The sequence below is a fragment of the Argiope bruennichi genome, chromosome 6 (genome assembly GCF_947563725.1).
Source record: "Argiope bruennichi chromosome 6, qqArgBrue1.1, whole genome shotgun sequence".
NCBI lineage: Eukaryota > Metazoa > Arthropoda > Arachnida > Araneae > Araneidae > Argiope > Argiope bruennichi.
Genome location: NC_079156.1, coordinates 36,548,389 through 36,566,566, shown reverse-complemented (window position 1 = coordinate 36,566,566; position 18,178 = coordinate 36,548,389). Strand labels below are relative to the sequence as shown.

The 18,178-nt window shown below is 26.6% G+C and overlaps 1 protein-coding gene across 1 annotated transcript in view; it reads right to left on the bottom strand.

Moving 5' to 3' along the window:
- LOC129971178 (b(0,+)-type amino acid transporter 1-like) overlaps positions 1 to 18,178 on the bottom strand; it is a 110,595-nt gene that overhangs the window by 18,465 nt on the left and 73,952 nt on the right. The window contains exons 3-8 of the mRNA XM_056084715.1: positions 12,804 to 12,983; positions 9,805 to 9,906; positions 5,812 to 6,054; positions 4,969 to 5,094; positions 4,297 to 4,396; positions 617 to 661 (exon numbers count right to left, since the gene is read on the bottom strand). Coding sequence (XP_055940690.1) covers positions 617 to 661; positions 4,297 to 4,396; positions 4,969 to 5,094; positions 5,812 to 6,054; positions 9,805 to 9,906; positions 12,804 to 12,983 — 796 coding nt within the window. The remainder of the gene's footprint in view (positions 1 to 616; positions 662 to 4,296; positions 4,397 to 4,968; positions 5,095 to 5,811; positions 6,055 to 9,804; positions 9,907 to 12,803; positions 12,984 to 18,178) is intronic.

Genomic DNA, 18,178 nt, shown 5'->3' with positions numbered 1-18,178 from the left:
AAAGGCAAGAAAAGTGACAATTTCACAAAGATATATAATGGAGTCAATTCACATGACGTCACAATCACGTGGTAAATGTTACCACATATGTACGTATGTCATCGTCACAACACAGCTTAAGATAGCCGTGTTGTTACGTAATACAAGTAAATCAAGCTAATTATACTAGTAATGAATACCAAAATTAAACAGATGTCACGCGTTTATGTAACGTAACCATGAATTGATCCCATTGAAAAATACAACACATTTTATATTGTGTTTAAGAATATGCAAAATGAAGTAATATTTTCAAAAACGCTGCATAATAATATTTACATATGAAATGAAAAAATTTAAGTTTCATTTCAAAACTTTTGTTTATGATAGTCAAATTATCTTATTAGAAAACAAAATACGTACATCTAATAAAAAAGTACAAAAAAAAAAGGAAAACTTCAGCCATTTTGCAAATGCATAATATTTAAATAAAGTGCATAAGATAATAAAATAAGAGATTTTTTGAAAAAAATTACTAAATAAACCTGAAATTCGATTCTTGAGATCATAATTATACTAAACAAATTAAATAATCTTCATATTTTAATCAAACAGGAGGAAAAATGTGTCTACTTACACGTAAGGGTTCTTGAGCTCTTCCGTCACATAATTGAGGTTGTTCCTGCATAAAAAACAATAAAGCATGAAAATAACATCCATTCCTGGTCCCTGCTCCCGCCCAGAGATTCTCGAAGTTCCTCTTTTTACTTTTTTTCCCCTTTAATTTCCTTTTTTCACTTTTCGTTTCAGATCCAATAACCGAAAGTTCGACATCTAATTCAACTATTTTTTATTCCAATTCACCCGTAGACATAAATGGCAGTTCGGTTATTTATTACATTCCATTAGGTATCCTAGCATTTTTATTTATTTATTACCTCCAAAAAGATCCTTGGAATATCTTTCTTAGTAATAGTGAATTATTTATTTCTTATCAGGTAAAAGTGAAATGGATTACCTCATTAAGACATCCATTGACTCGTAATGGTTCACAGACGGCTACTAAAATGTCGTTGGTATATATATATTTATATATAAGAAAATCGAAAGCAATTCGCGAAGTGATTTATTAAAAGTCAGTTGACTATCTGCTGTCTGTTAATTTGTATAAAAGAATTGGTATATGTGGACACAACTAAAATTGCATTCTTGCAGTTATTAATAGTTTCAAAAACAAAGATGAACATTTAGAATTATCATGTTAATATTGAAGAAATTCTATTTGTCAATAAAATACCAACTGCACTTTTATTTCATTGCTACTTAATAAAGACATCATTGGCTTATCGCATTTTTTGTAATTCGCCAAATTCGTAAAACTTTTTTTTCTTTCTTTTTTTATTTTTATGAGTTAACACTTTACTACATTAGGCATTAATAATTCATCACGTTAAATTAATAAGAGTCAAATAAATATCGCGTTTTAAAGATAAACTGTGATAATTTCTCAAATAACGAAGAATTTTTTTCAAATGATTTCTAATTGTCTCAATGTAGCATATTAAATATAAATTCTGCAACAAACGATTGTTTATTGAAGATTATACTGCGCAATTCTTACAGAATAAGAGCTGATTCGTTGGTTTTTAGGCAAACGATAACGATTACCGAGCTTGCATTTCGAAAATAAAATTGTAATTGAATCACCATTACATGGAATTCGGTTGCTACATCGATTTTTTACATTTCTTTGGCTATTTCTTTCAAATCGTTTGTCTTTCTAACTTCTTTGGCTCTTTTAGGTAGATTTCTTATAATAAAACTGTTTATTGCAATGACTCTCATGACACGACTTTGGAAAAATTTCTACAGATCTTCACCGATCATGGCCATTAGGACACAAACCCAACTTTCGTTCAAAAGATATCTAAAGTAATTTGGGTAAATTTTAACCTATTTGGGATATGCTGTAAGAAATATAAAAATTTTGAATGAATACTTAAATGGGCCATTTGGCTCTAAGGAGGTAAAAATGATAACCGGTTGAAATTTTTATTTTCCTATAATTTCCTTAAAACTGATGATAGAAAAACAAACTTAAATTAAGCGAATTATGTCTCATTAAAACGAATTTTATACTGAAAATGTTTCGATAGCTGCATTTGTTTAGAAGTTAAGAACTAAAAAGTGATTTTAATCCCTAATTTTGACTATTTTTAGCATCAATAATTTATGCTACCAGTTTTGAAAAAGAAATGAAATCAAATTTCTAACTTTAATTCATTTTCATACTTTGAAATTGTTTAACTAATTGAAATTTTTTGCTGGACTAAAATTTAAGAACTTGAATAAAGCTAATTAAATAAAAAATGAGGCGGAGAAAGATTTAATGGCAACCTTATATAAAAATGATCAGATAAAAAATTCCAGAAGCTGCGCGTACCTTATTTCTTTTAAATATATTTTATTATAATATTTATTTCGGAAGTGGGAGCATGGATGCTGTTGTTTCATTTCACCATTTAAAATAAACCGAATTATTTTCGAAAATTATATTTTCTTAGTGACAACATACATAAAAGCGAAATATCATTCACTCTATGATCATAAAATCAGCTAAACCAATAGGAATATATTAAAAATGTAATCTTTCTTTCTTGTATACCAGATTTCCTTAAATATCGGAAAGATTTGATTAATGTACTTTTCCCGCTAAAATCTTGCCAATTTCCAAAAATTCATCAAAGTTCCGTCATCTAGGATGATATCAAAAATGATAACATACGACTTACTTAGAGAAAACAATTCTTATTTTTAAAAAAAAATGGATCGAAAAATCGGCGTTCTAATTAAATAATAGGATATTGACTGTTTTTGGACATTTTAAGCAAAGCATTCTAATCTGCTGCCTAAATATTCGCTCAGATTTTAAAAATAGGAGGCTGTGTTTTTAAAACTATTAAATGATCCTCAAGTATTAATAGATTTTTCATTAAAGTAAAAAATGGCGTTATTTTGATTTGACACTTATCATATTTTTTAACATATAAAAATTGAAAATCATAAAAATTCGATTGCATTTATTTAAAAAAATAAATTGCTTTAAAAGATAAAATAAATTGCTTTGAGCCTACCTTCTGAAGTATTCTTTCATGGGTCAATTAATTTATATTTTTACTTCTATTTTTTCCATAATTTTTGATATGATATAACCAATTACTAACATATAAATTTCGATAATTTTGATAGAAGTGACCAAAAATCAAACAATGTGGGCAACTAGCAACGGGAAAATGTATGATAATTTTGGAACTAGAACCATAATTTCACTCACACACACAACATAAGAAAAATCAATAAACTCATTTTACAAAAGATGAATCATATAAAGTTTATCTATAATGCAAAGAATTCTAGATGTTATTGAATAATTATAAAAGCTGTGAGGATTGTTGTTCGCTCTTTTCCTGTTAAATTATCATTTATTATATTGTTTTCTTCGTTGCTAGTGGTACTGGGTTCTTCAGTTTGTTACATAAAATATTGAAGATATTACATATAAATAATAAAAAAATAAAGACTTTATCACTTAAAAATATTAATTAATATTTTGTTTATTTAATCACACATTAGGAGGAAAATTACCACACAGTAATAGTATATGAATAAAATAAAATATATGAAAATACAGTATGAAATTTCAATAGGAGATATATTCTCCTGTTCAATTTTTTAAATCTATTTTATGGATAGTTAATCTTTTGTTTCTTTAAATATTTTTCTTTGAAATTAAAATATACATTTAAATAGTAAAATTTTTAATATCATTTGAAGACTTGATGAATATATATGATTCATCTTTCGTTGACTTCGGTACAAAGACGCAAGTAGGATAGTCGAGCATGATATTATATATTTAAAATTTAATTATTATTACATAATTATTTTAAATTAGAATTTTTAATGTCATTTCGTTATGAAGTCAATTCATTTGATATCAAAATCATTTGACAAATGTAATTGCATACGACTTATTGTATATCTTAAGCTGGGACATGATGTCACTTTCTTTTTTCTTCTGCAAGTTGTTTATGTATTTCACAATGTAATTAACCCTCTGGATTTGGCCCATATGAATTGACCCCATTCTCTTAATAATTAATCATTCTGTATTTTCTGAATCAGTACATTCAGGAATTTCTGAATGATATAGCTCGACTCAAGAACAAAAATCTCTGCTTGCGTCTGCGATCGAGAGTCCTTAGAGTTGAGAATGGATATAAGGCATTGGTCTTGTACTGACGTCGTATCACTAACCATCCGTCGTAGGCCCACAAACCGCTATAGAATGCCGTGGCGATGTCCGAAAAACTGGCGTGACTGCCTTGGAATCCTGTTGCCAAATGCTCAGTGTGACCTGAAAGCAAAACTCTTTATCAGAAAAGTGATTTATTATAATAATTTTTACTGCATTGTTAACAGATATCTTTGTAGGTTTCAAATTAGCATTTGGGACATTCTAAAAACCAACAACAGATCAGGCGAGATTTTTCGATTAAGAATCAATTAACAAAGAATTAGTTAATTATTATTGCTTTAAGAAAATAATACCAAATAAACAACTAACAAGGAATTTTAAATTATATTAGCTAAATAAGACGACTTAGTCTTCTTTTTTTAGTACTTCGACAGCTAACAATTCAGAAATAGACCTTGCTATTTACTAAAAAAACAAATACAAAATAAACTATCAGTAATAAACAATTAAATATCTACTTATATAAAAGATATCATCTTTTCTAGCCTTTTCTTTCCACGACTATATATTGCTTTCATTAAGATATAGAATTTTAATTTTTTTTTTATAATTTTAGCAAACTAAAATAATAAGTTGCAATTAAATTTAAAAAACTGATTTCAGAAAATCTATCACTGCTTCATTAGCAATGAAATAAACTTTTGTTTGAGTTACATTATGATGTTTCTCACCTTGCATGAGTTTAAAGGAACCTCCAACAATGATGATAGCGATGGCGAGCAGTTTGGCAGCAGTGAAGAAGTTCTGGATGCGAGTGGCCATTTTCACGCTCATACAATTAATGTAGGTGATGATTCCTGCAACAATTACAAGTTACCAAATAATTCCCACGATTGACAACAATTTTATATTATTTTATAATCATACCTTGTACACTTTTACTGAAATTTAAGAGATGAATGCAGTTATACAAGTGCGAAGCTTCAATAATTGTTTATATTTTGGTTACATCTTTTTGCACTGTACATTTGCAATTTATTCTACAAATTTCAACCAAATACAACAAGTTGCACAATATTCTATTATAAAACAATACTAAATATTGAGAAAATAGAATATTCAATATTTTTTTCTTTAGCGTTTCGTGAAAGTAACTATATTACAGTATTAAAATTCAGTATTAGAATTAATTATTGATTGCATAACTGTATTCACTTCGTTGTCCAAAACACAAAACAACAAAGGAAAATCTTTTAATAATTTGTTTCTAATGGATAACATTAAAATACTTATTGTTATATATATCTTCTTATCTTTTATTTTCTTTAGATAAAATTCATGTTAATTTTATTAAGGAAAAATGTTAGAAATTTCTGTTTGAAAAACTTGCCAAACTTTTAAACTAATACTATAATAAATACTATTCCCATGAAGGTCAATGGAGATTACTTTCTTCGATTCTATAATGATCACGTGCTTATTTTATTAAAAGAATTATTTCTATTAACGTACACGAATTAAATTCTAAATTAAAATAAAATGCTTTTATTCTAGTACTCTTAGTTGATACTAACCTATGGAAAGAGTTGCGACCAGCTTGATGGAAACTATATTTGGCTTGCAACCTATGTATAAGGGCTCAATGACATATTCCCCCAAAGACAGACAAATGATGGCCATCATTGAGGGTTTTAGCACCAGCACAGACACCCATGAAAAGAGGAAGGCCGGCAGCGGACCGAATGCGTCCATCATGTAGCTGTACTCGGCACCTGACTTGGTGATCATAGTACCAAGCTCAGCGTAGCATAGGGCACCTGGAAAAAAAATCAGTTTTCCCATAAAAGAAGATTCAATCTATCAATAAGGAGAATTACTTCTATCGACATGAGCTGCTTCAGTTATTACTAAAAAGTCTTAGCGACTTTTAAAAGGGGAGAAATCTTCGGAAGCTGTACAATGTTATGATTATTTGGAATAATTTTTTGCTAAATATCAGCCAATAAGAATTAATTAAAATCAATTTCTGTGACAATAACAGCATTCTTTGAAAATACTGTTATGAACAAGATACAGTACATATTGTACGATTTTTTTTTTTTTTTTTTTTTTTTTTTTTAGATTAGAGGGGATTAAATATCTTACTGGTTTTTTTCCCAAGATACTATTAATGGTACATTTTTTTAAATATAATTCGTGGCCTTTCGAATATTATTTTTTATTCTTAGTCGTAAAGTATGTAGTTTTGAGGACGAATTTTGTGCTAGTAAATAATAAAAGTCTGTTTTTGTTGATGTAGAATTGAAATAAAATCACATGATTTAAAAAAATATCTTAGAAAAATAATACTTAATCATACAGAACGTCTTATGTCAAATAGCAATTCAAATCTATTAAATAAAAATTATTCAGTGTTATAGCTGATACAGATGCAATTTATCTATATTTCTTGTCATTTGAGTTTGCAAATAACCATTTTATTCAGTTTTTATTAATAATCATTTACAAATAATTTCTATTTAAATTATCAACAAAGTTTCATAATTGAGAATTATCGTTTGCTAAAAAGTTTTAAGTGTAAATTAATAGGCAGAAAATTAACATTTAAAAAAAATTCTATTAACAATTACTTACAGTTTAATTAATCATCGTACAGTACTTTAATTACGCAATTAAAATGAAAAATAATATTTTTATGTATTTCATTAAATATATAATTAATATAATATATTAAATTATTATTATTATATTATAAATTATTATATAATATATTAAATTAAATTATTTTTTCTAGTGCAATTTATGATAGCATCATAAATTTGATTTGTTAATCATCACAAAAATTATTCTTTTTTTTTTTTTTTTTTGAAAACGATTTTTCTAATTTTCTTCTTTTTAAATTATTATACAGTTCTCATTTTAACAGTATTAGCCATATTAATTATCTACAGTTTTTTATCATATTGATTTGAAAAATTAGATACTAAAAGAAAAATAAAAAGGTAAGTACATATTTGAAAATTTCCCATTAAATTTAGTTTTGAAAGATTATTTCAACTGCATTAAAAATGTTGAACATGATTATCCAAATTCAGTTACTAATTTGAAAAAGAACATTGACAAGAGGTTTATCTGTAATTAATTGCTCAGTATTTAGAGTAAATATGAACTATCGAAATATTTATATGAATTGTTTTTAAAGTATAATATTATAACAATTGCTTGCTTAAATTGAATATATTTTTTTTATACTGATTGAATAATTTTCAGCTTTTTTTAAAATTATTTATAAGTTTAAATAATGCAATTGCATTTAAATCAATCTTAGTAATCAGGAAACGTTGCAAACATTTTAAAATCAGTAATATTAATTAATAGAATTATCGATTTAATAAAAATAATTTTTTTTATTTCTTTGACTATTTCAAAATATTATTTTTACTAAGAATATGATTTACTCAAAATATTTGTATGAAAAAATAGTTAACGATGAAAATATTTCGAAAAAGAAATAGTCTTCTGTTTCATTAATATTTAAAAGTATAAAATTACTAAATTTTAAATTGGAAAAAATTGAAAAAGTTTTAAAACATGAATTCTCCAAATATTGAAGATATTTTTAATCTCTCTGATGACAATAAATTTAGATAAATCTGCGTTTTAAATATTTTCAAATACTCTTAAAATCGATATATTCGAAAGAATTTAACATTTATAAGTTAGCTTTTTAGATATTTACAGTTAAATATTTTTAAATAATCTATAAGTCGAGGTATTCGAAATTATTTAATGTTTCAAATTTAGCTCTTTGGATGAAGAATACAAACATTATGAACTGAATTATTGAAGGTTTATTATTCTTCAGGCCGGACTCTTATGATATATAATGATACTTTGTTATGATATATAATGATACTTTGTTATGATATATAATGATACTTTGTTATGATATATAATTTCAAAATTTATTTTTGCTCTAATTTGTTATGCATTTTAATAAATTCGATTAATTATTAGCTATAAAGAATCTTATTGAAGCATATCTTTCTGTGTGATTGCTCAAATTTTTTATGAGCAATACTCGATAGAGAATAATTTTAATAAAATACTCTTTGTCTTGAAAGTACTGAACGTTCACTTTAAAACAATTTTGAACATATTGGTTTTTTGAATATAACAAAGGCAAACATCCACAAAATATGAATCCATTGCTTTGTTATGTCTATTGCAGAAATAGAACAGCTGAAAAATTTATGTTGTGGCTTTCGACCATCTGTTTGCTTCTTTCTGATACGTAGAAAAGCAAAACAATTTATTTATTTATTTTTTAGTTGCTACTAAATATGCTAAGAGCTATATTTTATATATGTTACCATATGTTTTACGAATACAGTCATACTTGTTTTTATGCCGTAGATAGGGACAACATAAAAGAAATAACATAATAAAAAATACGTCGAATCTTCGTAAGTAGTTATAACAAATAATTTTTTACAGCATATTAAAGAAAAAAAAATGTCTACGGTGCAGGGGGACACATGAAAGAAAGTTTCACTTAAAAAATCTGTCGAAGATTTATGAAATAATAAGAAAATGTTTTCAAGTAAAATAAATAATTAAATGACGCATGGAAACATTTTTAAAAATTTGATTTCTCATTTTAAACATGCAGAAATTTTCAAAAATACATATAATTTAATACCACTCGTCGTAATCCAAAACGCTTACGTTCTGATGAACTGGTTTAAATCATTTTCATCGAAGATATTAAAGTTGATTTATTTTTGGAATACATTATTTACTTTATTTTAGAGTTAGTAGACGTGGTATGTTTATACATTGTATACCATACACATTGTATTAATGTACCTATGTACACTGATTGAAAATATTACAACGGTTTTATAGTGCCAATACCGTTGGGATTCATATGGCGCATAAAAATGAATCGCACTAAAACATGTTTGACTATATATTCACCATATGCGTTAATAAATACATTTACTAATAGTTGCCACTATATGTTTTTCTATGAATATTTTCATAGAAAATTATCAGTTTTAGTTTTACACTCATTCTTCATTAATGTTGAGATTTTGAAAAGTATATACTTATTTTCAAAGGTAGTAAATATTTGTCAAAATGCTAGAATAAATATTTGAGCTAATTTATTTCAAACGATTAAAAAAATGAATAAAAAACGATTTCAGAAATTCGCATCTATTAATTTTTGGTTGATTTTACTTGGAGGAGGGTGATATGCAATGAGTTAGATAAATGCTTTCCCTGAGTTGCATGTTAGGAGCCAAATTCGTAATAGCCATTGTTTCCCGAATCCTTAGTTACCTTGGCTATTCTTTAACGATGCTGATATTCCTTTTCTTTTTGAAATTATATTATTTTGTTTTGATTCGAAAATTCCGTTACGCTTCAATTTATTGCTTATTAAAAAATAAATATCTTCTCCGACATCTTCCATCCTTCTTATATTTTGGTGAAATCTGAGTCAACTGGTATAAGAGTAAAGTGCAGAGGGATTCCATATCTAAAAGAACTACAGCACTTACCCAGTAAAGATAAGATTCCACATCCGGCCCATACGATAAGGCTAAGACCGACGGATCCTGAGCGTAATAAGACACCTTTGGGAGACACAAAAATTCCGGAACCTAGGAAAATAAACAAATAATTTTTAAAAATCCATTTATCCTTTAATTTTAAGACATAAAACCTATTTTATCCTGTTAAGATATAAATATCCTGCCAATTTCGTTTCAGAGAATTAACTTTTTTGTATATGAATTAGAACTCCAAAATTAGTTTCTCTGCTCGTCGCTAATTCTTTTATTTGCCCTATAAATGATTGGAAATCTGATTTATTGTTATTTTGCGAAGTGTTCAATTAATAATTTTTTGTTGTTTTTGTGCATCATTATTTTGTTAATTAGTAATACATATTTCCAAAATACATAATTGAATATTCATACATTTTTTAATCTTAGTTATATGATTGACGTTTAGAAGTTACACTTCACTTTAGTACTATTTTTACTACCAAATGGTGTTATATCAGCTCTTTCTGTTTATAATACATATTTGTAAAAAGCAGTTATAATTTAATGAAGTACATGCGCCAGTAAAAATTTTCAGGTTTTTAGAAAATGTCAGCTATTTATACAATAAAATATAAGCGCTTATGCCAGCATAGTTATGATTTTATAAACTCCCTACCGCTGATTCACTGCATCACGGCAGCTTGATATATTTTTTAATTCGTTTTGTAGTTTTGTTTCGTTTATTTGCTTCTTCTGGTACGAGAAGTAAACAATCATATAAAAATTGTTATAAAAAAACGACGATATTCAATTTTTTAATAGTGTCCATTGCATAAAGTTATCAAGTACCATCAAGTCTTGAAAGAGGAATTATTCAGTTTTGAAGTGACTTAAATCAAATGTCCCCGCTCCTCGAAATTACCCTTTCAACTAAATTTGTATTTCTAAATCGTAGGCAAAAATTTATTAGTATCAATGCTATTTACAGTAGTTGTTAATCATTATAGCGTTATATTAATCATTAAGAATGATGAAAGCATTGTTCTGGGCCATTCGTTCTTGCGGTCTTCGAATTCTTCGATTTTAATAAAAATATATTCTTCCTTTTGTTCAAAAATTATAAATAAAAGCAAAAGAATTTGCAAATATCTTATAAATACTATATGCCACTTCACGTATTAAATAATCATTTTAAGATAACCTATTTATTTTTATAATAAATTTAATGCAATTCTGTATTATGGAATCGATTATTTTCATGGATACATAACATATTGAAGTGGATGTTCCGCTCAACATGCTTTCTTGTTGCTTAATAGGCAACAATTTCAAATGAAAGGCCTAGCGGTCACTTAGACTCTTGCTTGGTTGATTAACAAGGTCATTCATAGATTAAACAAAGGAATGCGCCCAAAAGCAAACATGACCTCACTCTGAGATTATTATACGAGATTACGAACTATACCGCGTTATTATTTAGGAATGTTAATAAAAACATTTGATAGTGTATAATTCGATCCTTAGGATGAAATGCTTAATTGTAAGGAAAAAACAAATGAAATTTAAGCATTTCAAGTTTCTAATAAACATTCCAAACATTCATAGTTTATATATATATATATATATATATATATATATATATATATATATATATATATATATATATATATATATTAGATGAGGTTGATAATCGTAGGAAAGATGATAAATTAATATTTTCTTATAGCAAGTAAATTTGAATTCATATAAGTAATTAAAAGTAACGAGGTCAAAAAATTTTATTTAATGAAAGAAGGTAAAGAAAAATATAGATTGCAGACATTTTGCAACATTTTTTTGCAACTTTGGACAATTTGCATATCGAAGGAAATTGAATGCAAATGAACTTTTACAGTAATCTTGAAAGTTCTTCGATATTTTAAGAATTGTGGAGAAGACTTTGTCTCATAAATTATTATACTCCTTTAAAATCTCGAATTGTTCTATTATTTTCGTCTCCTCACAAATGTTTGTCATCACGAAGTAATAAGATAAAGATCATATTATATTTTTGATAATCGATTGTAAATGCTGATATGCTGCGGATGTTTTCTACAAAGGATATAGTGCAGTAGATTTAGTAGGTCAAACATTTTTTATTTATTTGATTGTTCATAGTACAGCTTTATTCTGAAGCTAGAAAAGCTCTGCTGCGCATTGCCGCCTTTTTTCGACGGGTGCTTGCGCACTCCGAGACAGAGACTTTGGTTCGATGCCAGTTTGGTCAAAATACCGGCATACGACAAGTTCTTCAAGACACAATGTCCCTCCCCCCCCACACACACACCTCCAAAAAGTTGAATGCTTCTTCTTTTTTTCTTTTCCTCGTCGCCTCATAACTCAATATTTTTCACACCTTCGAGCCAGGGAAGGAAATATCATAAAAGATATCTTAAGCGTTAATTGAGAAGCTAGCTATTAATATAAATAAGAATGACACTTTGGATACTTCAAAGACATCTTTAAAGTTCAAAGACGTGTTGTGTAAATGAACATTTTCTAAGTACATAATCTAAGTACTAAGTACTTACTTTTCTAAGTACTAAGTACATAAATCTTTTCAATCGACAAATTCTCGAATTATTTGAATTTATTTTGTACAGTTTTTAAGAACTGAGTAATTCTGGCAATACTGAATATATATCCCATATTGGCTAGCAATGCTATACACATTTCTACTTACATGCTTATGGATGTATTGATTATGAATATTTATCTTAGAGATATTTTATCTTATACATGCTTACTGTTAGTTGTACTTGTATGCTCTTACGTATGATGTTACCATGAGCATCATGATTACCTTTAATGCACATCTCATGTACTAGAGAAAAAGTATAGTAGTCTATAGATCTTCTTACGCTTAATTACAAGTAAATGAAATACTACATGTGATTTGGAATAATTTCTTCGTATTATAATTCATGAATGTGTGTTATCACCAAGGCACGCTTAAGGAGTGGCCTACTCACCAATCATGGTTCCGACTATAAGAGCTACTCCACTGACTAGCCCCACTCTACGCTTGAGCGCTATTCCTTCTACGGGGCTGTCCTCATGCGAATCCTCAGCCATCTTCAAGGGCAGCTCGGACAGGGCGCTTCCCGTGGAATGGGATGTCGGGAAGCGCTTTGTCCCTCCCACCTCGCTCACTAGAAAATAAAATAGACAAGTTATTCAGTGTCTTCGAAAGATACACATTCTGAAAAGAAACTGTAAACTTATATATTACATATATAATCCAAAGATTGGTTGTTAAACACTCAATAATGCCGTCAAGTGTAGTCGGTTATTCTAAAATGGTAACAAACAGAAATGGTCATAAGGGCATTTTTAAAAGTATCAAATTAAAGTTGATCACAAATTGTTTTAAAATGTTAAGAAAAAATATAAAACAACAACAAAGTAGTGAGGAAAAGTAGAAAATTCTTTTATTGTATCTTTGTTAAAAATCATAATGAATTTATATTAATACATATGTAAAAATATAAGATATTATTTTTATTATATTAAGTCAAAAACATTTATGCTAATGGCTTGGTAATTTTTGAAGAAAGTTATTGAGTCAATCTGACTTTGAATAAAATCTATGCAACGTGTGTAGCATGAAAGAGTCAAGAATTTCAGAGGTAAATTGCATTGCAGAATATGAATCAATTAAATGATGAAGTTTAAAATATTTCTTAGAATTTTTATCAGTCTTTCAAGAATCTTAGTTTTAATTGGCCATTTATGAAAAGAAAATCAGAAGGATATGAATATTTGTCAGTAGAAAAAGACACTTTATAGTTTACAAGAACATAGAGCAATTTATGCGCTTAATTCAATAGGAATATTATTAAAATTTTTCTTATTTGCAGAAAATATAGCATAAAATATTATCACACGGTTCTTTAAAAGAAAAAAAAACCTGAAAGATCATTTTGGAACAATCATTATGAATATAAAAATATTAGTTTAATTACCAACTATTAAAGAAATTGGTATCGCTTTGCGAAACTGCATTATAATTAATGCAGTATAATTTTTCCTATGTTTAAAATTACAATGACGAGTATTTTTTAAAAGAATAAACATTCAATAAATGTACTTAACCGACTTTAAATTTTCGGCTCCTCGGAAAGTATAAGAAAAGGTGAATTACAAAAACGACCTTGAACCAATGAATAAAATCCATTAAAAATCACATAAGACACCTTAACTGCACTTTATTAATTAAATCTGAAACTTTTTGGGGAAAAAAAGGACTTCACTTAGTAAGGCTGTTACTGATACTTATTGGATTGCTAGTATAGTTACATTTGCCATGCCAAAAAAATATCACGTCAACTGATTGATATAATTTTTTCGACTCTGAATCAGATTTTCAGCAAAATACTTCAATGCTGTATTTCTCCATTTCAATTCTTATTTTACAATCCTAGATAACTTTCTGAGATGTATTCAATAGTTGAACTCGTTTTAGTATTAAGTATTACAAAATTACTATAATATTATGACTTTAAGAACAAATTATTTAGGAATTAGATTTAAGTTTGACTAAAAATGCAAATTAAAATTTTTTTTTTAAAGATATATAAAAAAAAGTAAAAATGTAGTATCAAAGATTTTAAATAATAAAAAATATTTCTTTATAGCAAAATTATTACTTGTTAAATTAATTTTATTTATTATTGTAATAAAATGCATTCAAGATGACCGCAGTCTGTATAATATTAATAAGCTTTAAGAATCAAATCATGAACATGTTCTATTTAAAATTTCTTCAACTCATTGATTTTTCGTAAAGAAAAGGAGCTTCATTTTTTAAAAACTTTTTTCCATCAAGAATGCAGATGGTGGATGGGAAGTAAAGTAATCTTTAACCTTTTTTCATTTATTTGAAAGTAGCAATTTCATCTGTTACTAAAGTTAACGTTTAAATGAAAAACTCAGTATTCGACGTTAACAAATGACTGGCTAAGCGCCCATTACCTCTGCAGTGGAACGCAAATTGGTAAGGTAGAAATTTTAATTAAATTTTTTTCTTAACTTCTTGTTTCAACAAGAGTTTTGAAGCTTGTTTTTAAGATGAAATCGTGAATTTCGGTAGTCACTATTCATATTATCTTTTAGTTAATATACTGTTTAATGAATTTATTCTTTGTAATGTAAAATACACTTATCGCATAAAAAAGACCTTAATTCTTAAATGCATTAAATATTAAAAAAATCATAATAAAATATATGTTGGATGCCGGAAAAGGAAAAATAAAAGAATATTAATTTTTTTTTTTTTTTTTTTTTTTTTATGCAGTATTGTAAGAAATTTTAAATTAAATCTCAAAATAGAAAGAGTTTACAATTTATAAGTAATAACTATTACAGTAAAAAATATTTTCATTCCTAGAAAAAAAGAAATAGATTGCGATTACGGAATTAAAAAGAGAAATAAGATTTTTAATAAAAATATATTGGAAAGGTGAATTAATAAGAAAAATAAAGTCTCCAAATAGAAGAAAATAGATTAGGAACAGTGTATTCAAACAGAATATTCAATTAACCTTTATTCCAGAATCTTTTTTATATTTCATAGCTCGAGACGCAAATGTTTCTTGTAAATTATCAGAATCTAAAGCAAGCAATTAACATGATTATATGCATTTTTTAATATTACTCATTCAAAGTACATGGTTCTTTTTTATTTGAATTTCTAAACATTTTAATACGCATAAATATATGGTAAATTTTTATCAATACTATAAGTAAGCAGTAAAAATTACGGTTGTATCATATTCTTACAATTACAACTATACTCACCATTCATGGTTACAACCAGAATGGAAATTAATTCTGGAATGATATATAAATGTTATTACCATAATATGTTGAAATGAATGAAGATTCTGTGAATATATTTAAAAAGAAAAGGAGGAAGAGGGACATGCACATAATACAGCTTTTAAGATTCTTCTTTAATATCATTGCGCGACATCAAGATACCGTACTTCTAACATATAAATCAAAATCAAGCCATTCAAAAATGTTATATTCTTTATGAAAATAATATTTATAAAAAAAAATCTTATGCATTATATAGATTCTTAATTGAATCAAAAAGACAACATAATCCTAAAACAGAATGGGTCATCTAATTACAAAACAGAATAAACTAAACAGTGAAACGGTCAAATACGGTCAAAAATTAAAGAGCCTTTAAAGAAAATGGAAAATCATAATTAAAAAAAATTGTAACAGCAGTAACCCCAAAATATAGGATTCACACCACCACTACTAACGGAAATATCATCATCATTCCACATAATATGGAACAATGTCCGAGTTGTTTCTTATCATTTGCGGAAATTGTGTACATTTACGAAAATAAATGCTCAGTAATAAACCATTTATGTTAAAGTTTCTTAAAGTACAATGAGTTAATAAATCTATTACTTACCTTGTTCCTATGACAACCCTAAATGATTGATAAATAATGTGTCTTGAGCACGTATGACCACAAACGAGTGAATGAAGTAGTTTACAAATGATTAAACGTATAAAACTCTCCAGATCCGCATTCATTAGTAATGCGCAGAGACGAATATCATTATCAAATTTTTCTTTTATTAAAGTCTGGTTGTTAATCAAATGAAAGTGGGGATTGCCTTACAAATAATTTGGTTTATTTTATTTAATTTAATCTGTCATTTTACTTGGAAATTAATTTTCAAACTAAGAAAAGGCAGAGTTGTAAGGGCATATTTTTCATATTTCTGTCTCCTCGTCTAGTCTGCAACTAGAACTTAGTTTCTCGAATTAAATCATGATTAATAAACGAATAAAATTCCTGATGATCAAAAGAAAAGCTCTTACAGCATACCATAATTCTTTTTCAAACAATGGATAATGTTTCATCCTACGTATCATTTTTCATTGGGTGTTGTTATAATAGGAATTGCTTAGTGTTCTTGGCTTTATCAAATACATTCATCTACTTGCTTTGTAACCTGAGGAACTGTTATTTAGCCACAAAGAAAGAATATTTCAATTGTTTTTAGGAAAAATTCTCAAAATTATTTAAAATAATGTAATCAAGTTGTTTTCAAAGGTAACTAAAAGTTAAATATTTATAGCTATAACATTTAATGGTAGATTGGGTAATAAAAGTGACAACATTTGTAATAAATATCATTTTTACTAATGTTGAAAAGACGTTTTAAACTTTATAGAAATATTCCTAAACGTAATCCATATATGCAAATGCTTGCTTGTATTTAATAACTTCATTTTTTTTTACTTCTTTTCTTTTTTTAAATTCTTTATTTTAATTTTTTTAAACTGTATTATTAAACTGATTTAAAAATCTTGTAAAACATTTTTCAAGATTGTAAAAATAAGTCACCTTTAAATGCTAAAAGAATAATTTGAGAATAAAATTTGTTATTTTCCAATATTTTGGACTATTGAATAGTTTCCCAGTGCTTAATATGTTGCTGACAAATTTAAAAATCATATATTTTAGAAACGAAATTTTTATATATTATAAAAACATATATAAGAATAAGAAACATATATACATTATTTTTTTCTGCATCATTTTAAATACTCTTTTTATATATTCTAATTCCCTTTCTGATTTATAAATATATATTAATGCTTTGCTGATGATTTAATTTTTCGTTTTTGATATAATGTAGGATTTTTAACTTCTTTTAATATATCCGTATTATAATACTTTTTTCAACATCCTTCTAGTGTTTATTTAATGCCAATCTGACACACGATTTATTTTTCCCATGTGCTGAGATTTCTAAAAATTTTCGTAATTTTTAAAAGTACTTGATTTTAACTATTAAAAAAAACAATTTTATTTTTTGAAATCCAAATATCCTGTAAAAAATTTAGATGGGATCTTAAACTTCCGATTAATATTACTCAAAAAGCTAATATCTTAATATCTAAAAATCCACTTGTACTGATGCTACTGAATAGGTTGTTTTCTATTCGTAATGTTTTTGTTTATTTATTATTTTATTTCCACGAACTTCACTTCCCACTGAAAGTTTGACATTTTCTTTTAAAAGCTCTAGGCTAAAGATGAAAGAAAATTGTAGAATTTATAAATATATATAAAATTGGGCTAGTCAATTTATAATGTTAAAGTTATTAATTTTATTAATTTTCATTTTTTATTAACAGACAATATCTTTTCTGTATGCCGTAAGTAAAACTAATAATATATTTTATGCAAAATTGGAAATATATAAGTATTCTAGAAAAATAAAAATACATTATGCTTCCATTAAATCTAGAAATATATATGTATTCTAGCAAAACTAGAAATATGCTATTTATAAGAATGACAGCG